Below are 12,693 nucleotides of genomic sequence, written 5' to 3' on the forward strand. Positions count from 1 at the left end.
GCAGTTTGCACCAGGCTTAGCTAACCCAATAGCTGGTAGTGCCGTTCCCTTCCAGCTGTTTTGTTCGATGAGGTGTATTTTAGGCATAATTTACTGCAAAAAATATTGTTGCCGTTTTCATTAACAGATTAATTGTACCACCATTTCATGTTTCCTCCTTTTGGGGTTTTTCTTTATAACTCGTTTCATTTTGCTAAACTTAGTCTGATGTACTTACATTATTTATTCCCTACTGTAAGTTTTGTAAAGTGCCTTATTGTAAAACACTATACAAACAAAATAAAATAAATACATATAAATGTACACATTGCTGGACCTTTGGGTGCATATATCTGTGGTAGGTAATTGTGTGTACTAGCTTGAGGACACTACATCCTTCCCATGAGACTCAACCAAATGGAGTGAAGTTCTGCTTTCACCAGAGGGTGAGAACTTTGCAGTCACTAACCATTTATAAGAATATATGGCCCCTCCTCATCTCTTTCCAGCAGCAGCTTGTTAATAGGAAGCAGCAGAGAATATTGCCCTTTTTAAGCACCACGCATACCATTGCACAATAAACACCTCTAACCCAGGTAATGCTGCCAGGCCTTGGCTGCTGCTTCCTCCCACAATGGGGTGACATCCGTGATCCTCAGTCCGCTCTCCGTCTGTCCCGGCTTCACAGACAGGTACATTTTATAGGTGTCCTCCAGCGCCAGCCTCCTTTGGGAAATCAGCAAGTCCCACACCGTCTCCACCATCTTGAGGACCTCCACCTGGACTAGGGTGAAGATGTGCACATTAATGCCCTGCTATGACACCAAACAAAGGGGGAATGACACCAAACAAAGGGGGTGTTTCAGTGCATGTCTTTTTGCCCACTTCCATCTCAACGTGAAACCTTGTGTCTCTGAGAGTGGGGTTCAGATGTACACTTGGTGAGTTTGAGTGACCATCAGTGAATTTTCATAAGAAAAGTCAAACATGTAAATTAGTGAATGTGTGGGTGACACTCAACAAGTGCTTGTGTCTGGGCAAAGGTGCAGTTTTGTATGTGGTCTCTGTTTGTATGCTTTGAGGAGGGTGTGTGTGTGTCTGTGTGTGTGTCTGACCATCTGTGCCAGTGTGAGCGCATGTGCGGCTCAATTTGAGTGATCTTATTTGCGGTTACTGTGAGCTTGATTTTTCTGCAAGTGAGAAAGTGCAGGCAGCAGTATTTTGCTCAGCTCACTGTTTGTTGGTGAGCTCTGGAGGTCCTGAACCGATAATCTGGTTTTGTAAGTGTGCAAGCAAAAATAAGACACTTAGGGCAATGTTCACTTTGGGTTCTGTAAGAAAATCTGGGATGGATCAGAATATATGACGGCACAGACAACACTTAGGACCGCCTAAGGGAAACTCCTACAAGAACAAGGGAGACGACGCTAGGTGGACCAGAACACGAGCGTCAACCCCACGAGGGCAGAACGATAACAAAAATGCCTAAAACAAAGGCACTACCACCAACCTTATGCACTCAGAAATGGTGTAGGGTGCGGGCGTAGGTTGCAAGTAAATCGATCTCAAAGGGCTAGGTTGCAATAACCACAAACTGGGATGTAGGGGGTGGCCAAATACAAAGATAGAAACACAAAGACTAGCTAATTTAACCTAATGACAGAGAGATGAGACAGCCTTATCTTGCTGAAACATAATCACTGAAAGGAAGACAACCTTCTCTAAATCCCGAAAGACACACAATATGAATTGCATTTCTCCTAACAACAACGCTACTAACCAACCCCACAAAACTTCTAAAAACCACACCACTCCTCACACACCTCTCACACTCTAACTAAACACAACCACACCTTTTAGAACTGCAGCAACCCGAATGCACTTCACCACACCGTAACAACAAACACACCACACAGACCCTCACACAACAGCACACGACAGACTCAGAACCAAATACCACACCAATAAGCCCAGCGAACGGTGTTAACCGAACTGAAGCTGCCAACAGTACTTCACAGCTCCCTTGCTCTTCTCCAAACATTGTCCTACTAACACGCCCTAACCCACTCCCTTGTTTTTTTGATGGGAGTTAACATATACTTCAATTTTAAACAGTACCCACCGGAGTGATTAAAAAAAAGAAAATTAGACTTTTATGTCGCTAAGCTCAGAACAGAGAATCAAACCCATACTGCTCAGTGCTGTCTTGCTTCCAAGATACGCACGTTACCCCCTGAGCTCCTCCCAGATCCTTCTTCTTATAATGCTAGTTCTCAGTCTCCCTCCCCTAAAGTGAAAAGGATGTCTTGGTTGCAGGAGAGGGGACAGGATCATTTTTTACATGGCACATAACAAAGTTGCAGTGAGGTCCACTGCACATACACAATAACAAGGAACCTCTCTTTGTGAATCCGGTTCCTCTCTGTAGCTCATTTCTTTTCACTGTCTATGCACTGGGAGAACATTGCGACTGGGGCATCTGGAAGTTGGGGGAACTAAGGTAATTCAGAATAAGAGTCTGTAAAGGGAGTAGCATATATTAGCAGCTACATCTAGACCCCTTCTTCCAGCCTCACTTAACATTTAGAGAAATCAAGTAGTGAAAAGGGACACCATGGGGCTGCTACTTAAATAGTTATTTACCCCAAAACATGTTGTTAATAATGCCTTCTCCAAACTGAGTATCTGAGCGCTGACAACTTCAATAGAGCGTGGAAAGAAGGAATGGGAAATAGCCATGTGGCTGTTTCACAGCTAATGACTAAATGGCATGTCATTGAAATAAAATGTCAGCTGCCTTCGTCGTGTGGCATTAATCAGAGAAGAATGTCTAACCTTTGCATACCAATGTGCATACCAATGTGCAAGGAGTATTTCCGATGCTTGCTCTCTTGGGATCGGTTCATAGGTTCTGATGGAGAGCAAGTCAAAGCGATGCATATTCTCAGTAGAACCAGAGAGCGCGCCAGAGATCAAAGCTATGTAGCACCCTTTCCTACTAAGAGGAGGGGTTAGGAAAGATACATATGTTTATGGCAGAGCTCAAGAAAGACTGCAACTCACATAGAAAAAGTCACTGCATGCAAATCCCAAACTGTGTATGTAATAGTAAGATGCACATGAAGGGGCGCTCCAAAACAATGCTTAACTATGCGGTTTTGTGGTGGGAAAACATTCTTTTTTAATTGCTGTGAGGTTACCAGATCTGCTAAGAAATGAAAAATTGAGAGAAATGTAACATTTTGGTGTTTTTCCACACATCCAGGGGCAAATTCAAAACCATTTCCTTTAATATCCACCTCTAGCAGAGTCCTTTCTGTGGCATGTAGTGCTACATACAAATCATTCTATTTTTAAAGAGGTAGGGTAAAATAACTACAAAACAACCGTTCCCCCCAAACTAGGACAACAAATATTCCCCACAGGAATAGGACTCTTCTTCTGTCAAGGGTGCAGAGTATTTTTGAAGAGTTGGATTTTTTTAAAACTTTTTATTGTTTTTTAGTAAAAAAAGCTTTGTTTACTAAAAATAGCATCTCAGATGGATTTTTGGTGCGAAGGAAGAAGTTGTTTTGGGAGAGAAAACCTGAAACCACAGCTCACGACACAGGGCCCACAAATCGTCTCCAATGCACTTCAGTGGTGATTGCTATGAAGACAACACTGTAGGATGGATTCTAGCGATTCTTCCTTTGACTGCCTGGCCTTGTCTTTGCTTGCATAGACCTGGAACTGTGCATAAGAGAAGTCGAGATCCCATACAAGAGCTCAGCAGGTGGCTTAAAGTTATTAAGGTTTGGGACTTGACTGTGCAGGTTATATATATATATATATATATATATATATATATATATCAGTGGATGCTATGCACATGCCTCTCGTAGCAAAGTGGAGATCTAGTTTATTCTCTTTGAAGCCTCTGTAGTAAGGAAGGTTGACTGCCTGCGAATGTCTACCGCCAGAGACATATCTCCTGAGGCTAAAGACACATGACTAAATGCACATGTAATCATCTGGTTCAGTACCATGACCGCTTGATGGAATGGTACAGAGAAAAGCCAACAAAAAGAATTATCGTTGAACATTTTAGGATGATACAATGCATTGATATGGGCATTAAAAGAGGTGGCCCTAGACACTAGAAGAACAATTTTCCATTTTGTACCCAAAAATCTATCTGCTTTTTGCTACTTTTAAACAGTAAAAAGAAAAAGTGAAAGAGGAAGGAGGTATATGCAGTTACCCAATAAAGGAACAGCACGAGATGCATCGAAAGAATATGAGCTACACTCAATTGAAAGGGCTATCGGGGTGTTCATGGTAAAGGAAACATGTTAAGTCATGATCAATACAAGATAAAAAAGAAAATAATCCAAAATATTAAGTATAGAAGGAAAATATTGAATAGAGGACCATCAGGGTGAACGTCTTTAGATTTGGCAGTGGCTGGAGAAGTGGGTTGCCCCGGCACAGTTGCAGTAGTCTGGGGGTCTTCTTTCCTCACAAAAGCTCTATAAAGATCTGTCTTGACATTGGATCACAAATTTGGTGGAGGTGCCAAAACATCAGCCTCCTACGTAGGCGCTTCATCTTGCACCTGCCAGATGATACCCAGTCCCTAGAGATGCTGATGCTGTGCCAAAAGGGCGAAATAGCAATTAACAGAAAAATCAACAGAAAAAAGGGTGCTGCTACCAAGGGTGGCTGTTTTAATCAGAGCCTAGTTGGTAATCCCCAACACTAGTAGTAGAATGAAACATGAAGTTCAGAGATGCCCGGAAAGAACCATGCAGAAAGGCTGAAGGGTAAGCTTGATGAGTTATATTGTTCCTTTTCTTTGTCAATTTAACTCAAATAAGCAGTGTGTACAAACAAATTATCTTGTTTTCACAATCAACAATACAACTTTTAAAATGCAATAGTTTGGTGTCAATTGTATGTGACCTTTAAGAGAAAGTCACGTAGAATTTCTTTTCGAGGTGTTAAAGAATGAAAAACCATTGTATGAAGCATCAAAAAGAAACCTGCATCCAATTAGACACGATTGTTATATTAGGTAACATGTGAAATGATTCACAAAGAAATGGAATTCTGCCCACAAGTATTAGCTAGAGAAAGGTTTGCTGTTACAAAGTAACAGAAAACACATAGGATACAGAGTTTGGGCAGGGTCCATACCCTAAATCTAAGTATAAAATCTGCAAAAATACATTATGCCATCAAAAAATGAAAACATAGTCAAGCAGACAATGATTCTGGTTAAGGGTTCACATAGACACTCTATATCCCATTCTCTTAAACATGAAGTGGTTTCTGTTAGAAATTTCACAAAAACACACTCTGCCAACGCTGCAGGGGTTATAATGGATTGACCCAGTAGGTGTGTGCTAGCAATGTCTCCTAAGGATCCAAAGGTTGTCAGCTTAAATATATTATATGCATCCCCCCTTTGCTCAATTAGCGTTTCGGCGGCAACTAAATGACAATAAAATACTAAAGAGTGAAGTTTGTAGATAGTCAAAATGGCCGCCTTCTTCAGGGCGAGGTGGACAAAACCACGGGAGCCCTTGCTGTATTCTCACAAAGGTACGCCCCCTAGAGGTACCGCTCGCTTCACAGGCTGTCACTGTGGTGCTCTCCCATGGGAAGGTATGTGGAGGTCGTGCTGAATGGCACAGACCGGGATGGACAAGCATGCATGACCTAAGCGTACTATCAGCTTGTCCTGATTTGCGTCCACTATTGTGTGTGGGACTCGGTGCTACGTCCGTTGCCGCTCGGTGTGCTGGAAATATAGGCATCCGGACAGGCTTAATAGTCAGGCATATCCCTCTCTCTCTAGTAGACCCAATACACAAGAAATATTTTGGAACATATCCCTGTGTGCTGTCTGTAGCCATGTAAATCTGGGGGTGATGTGATCCGAGGCTGCTGCGTAGAGCTGCTCCAAACATCCGAGCCATCATCCAGTTGAATCCATTAGTCCACGTGCTTGTGTTCAGACGGAAAGCATGCCACTTGTCTAGAGTCTAGCAGAGAGTCAGCCATCCGTACACTGAAAGACGAAATAGAGCAGATTGCACGGACCGAGGTGCGCAGGGCCAGGTGGGGAGCAACGTTCTGATTACCAGAAGAGTTACAAAAGACACCAGAGAGATGGACGGCGCATGTGCAATTCTCTTCAGGTCCGGATCTACCTAAACCCAGATGGGAGGCAATATAAGTCTGTAGTGGTGGCTGGATGTGCAAAGCATACCTCCCAGTCATTCTGGTGGTGAAACCTAGTCCAGTGGGAGAGATGTGCCCTGAAGTTCCAATTTAAAAGTAGCCTTAAAAGACCAGAAAACTATTCAGCAAAATATGGAGTCCATGGACCATAGTTCTCAGACTTCCTAGGCACAGTCATGTAACTGCGGCCAGACGGTCATTACACTGGCTACCTATTGAAGCCAGGATTAACTTTAGAGTATTAGTTATAGTCTTTAAATGCCGGCTCCAAGTAATGCCTGAGTATTTACAACAGTACATAATTTCAAAGAGTAATTCAAGATCTTTGAGATCTGATTTCTCAAATCAGATCATACAGCCAAGATGTAAAACATCAAAGGCGGAAAAGGGAGCATTCAAGGTGAAGGCCCCCTCTCTGTGGAACAATCTTCCTAAAAGTTTAAGGAGCCACTCCTCCCTCTTATCTTTTAAGAAGGAATTAAAGACTTTTCTGTTTGTCTGACCTACCGAAAAATACGGATTTCTCCAAAAGTGTTGCATCATACTATGGGGGATAGCGGAATAACCTCTGTGGAGCCTTATGATCTTTTATTTCTAAGGACGTTGTTAATTGTGCTGTATGTCTTTATGCCCAAGGGTCAATAGCGTGCATAACAAATGAAATGTAATGTAATGTAATGGAGTGATGCCAATCCTCCTGTGAAGGGATAATCTGCTCATCCATCCTCACTTTCACTGAAGATTGCATAATTGGCATCAGCCACTTTCTGTGGCCAGCACATGTGTCCTCCGCACAGATATACCAAGGCCCAGTAGAGCTATGGCTCTAGTGGAAGGGCCCCCTTGGAGAGCTTGTCCTACAGCTCACCACAGAGGCTGGTGGATGAAGATATCTGCCCATGTTCTGGTAAGTCAGCGTGCAGGCAAAGTGATAGAGAGGGAATGGAGAGAGAATGGGAAGAGTGTGGGAACGAGCGAGAGTGAGCATGAATACTTCTCTCTTTAAGCAGACGGTCCTCCTGTCCTTGTGTAGTGTGGCACACGGCTGATTGTACAACTGCCAAGAGGACCTTGGCCAAGGCCAGTTTTAATTTTTTATCTTCATTATTTCTATCCTTTTGAGATTTGGGCATATGACTATGTAAGATTTGGGGCAATGTGAGCATGGCATCAACAGGCATCATATATTGCAGTTCTCTTCACAAAGCAAACAGGTTTTTAGTGTTGCAAACCATTCTCAGAGTGAGTGGCTTCTCCTTGTGGTCATGCAAGGAATTGGAAAGGAGGTGGCACAGAGCTCTCTGATTGACTGGGAGTCCCACTTTCTACCACCTAAAAATTCGACGTGGGTTCTGAGAAGGCATACAAAAGTTAAAACACTGTTGACCTTCAAGGAAAACGTGTTAGCTGGGTCTCCTGTGGAACACCATCCATACCATAGATGCCCAGTGAAGTGTGTTATATAATTCAGGAAAGAGCATCACAAAATTGTAATCCAGATTAACCATAACTTTCTGGAATTGACACTGACAACCTGAACAATCCCACTGCTATTAAATTGTTAAGATTGGGGCAAGCAGATTTTGGGGGTCATCACGAGTTTAGAGGTATCCATGGTGCTATTAACACCGTGGCTGTCTCCAAACACGGGTCAGGGTCTGGAGTCTCTGAATGGGGACGTACCGGGTCATTCCAACCTTAGAGGACCCGGTTAGTCCGCATTCAGAAAACCATTCCCCATTCCCATTGAGCCCCCATGGAGCTCAATGGGAATGGGGAAGGAGCTCATTGCGGGCCCATTATTAGCTCCATGGTCCCTTAACGTGTCCCACTAAGAACGGCTGGTCAGAAAGTGACTTCAAACATTCATCCATTCTCCTACACATTTTTTGAAAAATCGACTCAATGTCATGTTATGTTATTTTAATATGCTTTTATACTCGGGCAGATCACCACCGTGGTATTTTCACTGCACCTAGACTTGTTCTGCTATAGTCTGCTATAGGAAAAAAATGAGCCACGGGAAGGTAATAGGATTGGAAAGTGGGAAATAGTTACTGCACATACAGGCAGGGAGGATGGAAAGCAGTGGGGAAGAATTGCTTGTGATGGCATTGTGCATGTTAGTCCTGTGAGCTGGAATGTAGTTCTGCAAAAGGGAGGAGGCGGATATGTCATAAAGTGTTGTGATATGTGGGTTGTGTTTGCAAGGAATATTTGGAGAATTAGAAGTAACTATGCATTGTAATGTTAGATTCATGAGGGGCTTCAGAGTGTACTCCGGTAATCCTAGGTGGTTGGTGGGTTATATGCCCAGGTAACTCTCTACATTGTAGCCCAGGTCAAACTCTAGAATTTTAAAATCTGCAGGCAGTTCACAAACAAATGCTTGTTTGCTTTGATGTGTATGCCAGTCTTGGATTACAGTCCAGGAGGCACTAAGGAACGTCTTGTGTTTGTTTTGCTTGCTGTCTATGGCCTCACTGTGTAACATTCTGTCCATCCATCCCCAAATCACCACCAGCTCATGTTGAATGGCAAAGAGGGAAGGGAGTTCATGGCAAACAGTGCACGGGTAGGGAGCTAGCGAGTGAGAATAGTGGATTTGTGTGCATGTCTGTGATCCAGCCAGCGAGTAGGAGTGTGAGTGCTACTCTCTACAATCATGTACACGTTTCAATCATTGAGAACTGTAAGTGTGAAAGCGGGAGTCGGGGAATAAGCTTGTGCCATTTGGTGATTATGCTAGCCAATGACTTGGTGTGCATGCCACTATGTTTACTTGTCTGCAAATTCGGGAGAAAGTGAGACCAAGTGAGTGTGCGTGTGAAACACTAACTTAGAGTGCAAGTTCACATACCAACAATTGCAAGAGCCCAAGAATGAGTGTGGGTGTCTGTGTGTGTAAGGTCTATTGTGTATTTATCTCTCTCTCTCTCTTTAGTAGTTACCACATTTGCCCACTGCCAGGTCCTAATCTGTGTTTTGTACTCCATTTTCCAAGATATGCTCTTTCTGTTCCTTATTCGGGTATATACATTGCTCGCCCTCACCTTAATCTTAATCTTGATATGTGTGGATATCAGCCTGCTAGCTTTGTCAGTGTCGTAGTTTACTTACCATCATACTCAGACATCACTGGCTGCTCTTCACCGTCCACCTCGTCAATTTTGTCTCGGAAGATCAGGTGCCAGAACGATGGGTGGGATGCAGCATCTATGCCAAAGCCCTCAGGATAACTAGGAAAAAACACAGATTCATAGATGAGAAGGTCCAAGTCAAGAAGACCCATTGTAGACATCAAACAATGTAGAGTTGTATGAAAACGCTCCAATGGGTATCGGCACATATGATTGTAAACACACTCCTATTGATGGCAACCAAAGCAGTGATTTGAACACACACAGGGCCAGTCCGGGACACATTCAAGTGTAGCCACAATATATCTGCAGCATATCCATAGAAGGTATTGCTTTGAGAGCATTTAAAAGCCTAACTGTGTACACGGTCACGTGGGTAAGTGATTTGAAATGCTAAGATCGCTAATAAGCATTGGGGCTTTACAAATATTCAGCCATAAACAATGGGCCTCATTCCGAGGTTGGTGGTAGTCATGGCGCTATTTGCGCCATGACTGCCACCAATAACGGTACCGTGTCCGGTTTGGTGCAATGGGGACTTACCGGTCTAGTGAGACCTTGGCAGGACCAGTAAGTCCCCATTTACCAAACCATTACCCATTCCCATTTGAGCCCCCATAGGGCTCAATGGCAATGGGGAGGGTGCAAATAACGGGCCGGCGTATGCCAAGCCTGTTATTTGCACCCAGGTCCCTTAACGGGTCCCTTCCTTAACACCTGGTCAAACAAGGCGTTAAGGAAGGGACCCGCTAAGGGACCTCATAGTAGGTCTCCTTAACGGTGCCCGGTATCCCTTACCGCCCTACTCGGAATGAGGCCCAATGTCTAAAATATGATAGAGCAGAACCATATAAAATCGTCCCAACCCAGCCATGTGTGTGTACCCAAACACATGGAAAAAGTTGTGAGATCGGCCTAGCTGGGCGCACACAAGTTGCGGGCTGGGATGTTTACTGCTACTTGTTCAATTCAAATCCCTCACCCACACTTCCATCCTGCGATTTGTAAACTTTACAAGCCCTCTCAACAAAAGGCAGAGCACTAACTTAAATCTTGAAGACACCTTGTTTCAAAGATCTTTACTGTGATATCAAACTAGAGTTGTAAAGAGATGTGGTCAACTGGCTAATTTACAGATGTTCCCAAATTTTGCATTTAAATGGCTAATCAAATTGTGTGTCCTGAGCAAATAGTTTTAACTCGCTGTGCCTTATCTGCTGAAATTTGCAGCTCAAAGAAGTAATTCAGTTTACAGTGTCTGCTGTCCTATATATCTATATGTATGCAAAAATTATCAGGGCGATCCCGGATAAAGAGTGACACACTCTTATTTATTCCATATACCACATCTATAAAGACAAGTGTACATTCACAAAACAATATGATACATAAATACGTGTTGCACAGGAAAACAGATATTATTGGGCCTCATTACGAGTTGGCCGGTATCCCGGCGGTAAATCTGCCGGAATACCGGTCAAACGAATTACGGTTACAACCACTTGGTCCAGCGGAAATTCTGCCGGATTACAAGTGCTGTTGGCAGTCTAAATCCCATTTAATTTGAGTCCATTCAACTCAATTGGGCTTTTTTGGTGGAATTAACCCGGCAGAATTTCCACTGATGTAATTCTACCAATTCTGCCGATTCTTCAGCTGTGAGTTGGAGGATTTACGTCCAGGATTTTCGTGGGGGCAAATCCTCCACTCCATACCCAAACCCGTAACTTGGCGTAGTGGTAAAGTTGGCAGTAACAGAGTTACTGCCAACTTTAGCACTTACTGCCAAACTCGTAATGAGGTCCATGTATTACATGTAAATAAAAATCAAAACTTTCGAAAAACACAAGCAGTAACTCATATGAATGTGAAACAATCCCTCTCACTCTCTTGGGGACATATAGATATAGAATTGCCACATTAGTCTGCCAAATATACTGTGTTTTGCTTAAACCCTGCCATTTCAAAAAAGTTGGCAACACAACTGATAATTCTTGTGTACATATAGACATATGATTACCTGGGTAGATCAGCGAGTTGCCAGGTGCCCCTTTATATACTTGTGCTGTCCTATATAGACTTTCTCAAGGTGTAAAACACAGATGTGTTGCTCCATACGCAGAAATATTATTGGCCATTCATATACTGCGCATCAAAGATGCATTTGTCTCTTGGCTCACTCATGACTACACCACTCAAGGGCACAGGACCTCTTCTGTCTGGCAAGTAAATGTTATACGGATTAATTACAAGTTCGGCTGTGCAGTATGTTTCTGGTAGTATTTGTATTACTGTCATGGGGGCCCCAAGCGGCCTGGCGGAACTGCCAAAACCAAGAGTTGGCCATGTAAAAGGGAAGGCTGGAACACAAAAGTGGAAGAGGGAGAAGAAGAAGGGGGAATCTCAATCTTCCAGGGGCCATACCTGCTTGGCAACTTGCTGAGGGATGACATTGACTGATGAATGCAAGGTGATGTCAGAAATTGTGGTGCCTTACTTGGGAGTAGGCCATCAAACCATCGAAACTCATGCCTATCTATAGTGACAAGATGTACCCTCAGCTCCCAATCCATGAGGCTTTCACTAGACAGTGCAAAGGGCAAATATGAATGTGCAACAAAGAGGATAGGTACGGAGAAGTAGACCAGAGGTCTGTCCTTCTGCATAAAGGAACAGTCTAGCACCTTTTCGTGTGAAATGATCTAATGGTTCAAGTATGTCTTCAGGCCAGGGGTCATCTGGTTTTTAATCCTTCCAAAATGCCAGGGTGTCATTGTGAGTCTGAGTGTGGGGAAACCAAGCACTATGGAAGATGCCAGCAAATTGTTTGTTTGTTTGTTTATTTATTTATTTGGTGATGAGCACCGAACCCCGAGGTAGCAGTGCGCAAACAGGACAAGTATACTTAAAGCTTAGTTACAGCAAGAAAACAAAGGGTACAGGCATACAGGGAAAGCTTGCTAGCACTTGCAGGTTTACAGTGAGGGCGTGGTCACATATACGTAGTGCATACAAACGGTCAAATATACATAGTACAGTCAAGTAGTAGAGTAGATGATAGGTACAGTGTGGTAAAACAGTATGTCGAGACTGCCAGGAGGCCGCCAGATAGCAGAGGGGCAGGGATAGGTGGCAAGTATCTAGAGCAGTACTGGTACGGAGGGTGAGTGTTAGCAGTCATTTGAGCGTAACCAGTTCAACATGTTTTGTCTGAATTTAGGGTAAGGTTGTTCAGTTCTGATGTCTGGGGGAAGTGCATTCCAGGATCGGGCTGCTTTGACCGGGAAACTAGAGCCACCAGCTGTGGCTCGTTTGAATTTAGGAATCTCTTGGAGATGGGCATTGG

At 43.5% G+C, this 12,693-nt stretch overlaps 1 protein-coding gene across 4 annotated transcripts in view; it reads right to left on the reverse strand.

The window, feature by feature from the left end:
• Positions 1-12,693, reverse strand: part of WDFY4 (WDFY family member 4) — a 1,820,746-nt gene that overhangs the window by 844,056 nt on the left and 963,997 nt on the right. For 3 of the 4 annotated variants that reach the window (XM_069611160.1, XM_069611161.1, XM_069611159.1), the window contains 2 exons: positions 9,328-9,446; positions 572-763 (listed from right to left, as the gene is read on the reverse strand). In XM_069611160.1, coding sequence (XP_069467261.1) covers positions 572-763; positions 9,328-9,446 — 311 coding nt within the window. The remainder of the gene's footprint in view (positions 1-571; positions 764-9,327; positions 9,447-12,693) is intronic. The other variant, XM_069611162.1, reaches the window with a different exon arrangement.

The sequence above is a fragment of the Ambystoma mexicanum genome, chromosome 8 (genome assembly GCF_040938575.1).
Source record: "Ambystoma mexicanum isolate Mex_15411 chromosome 8, UKY_AmexF1_1, whole genome shotgun sequence".
Classification (NCBI taxonomy): domain Eukaryota; kingdom Metazoa; phylum Chordata; class Amphibia; order Caudata; family Ambystomatidae; genus Ambystoma; species Ambystoma mexicanum.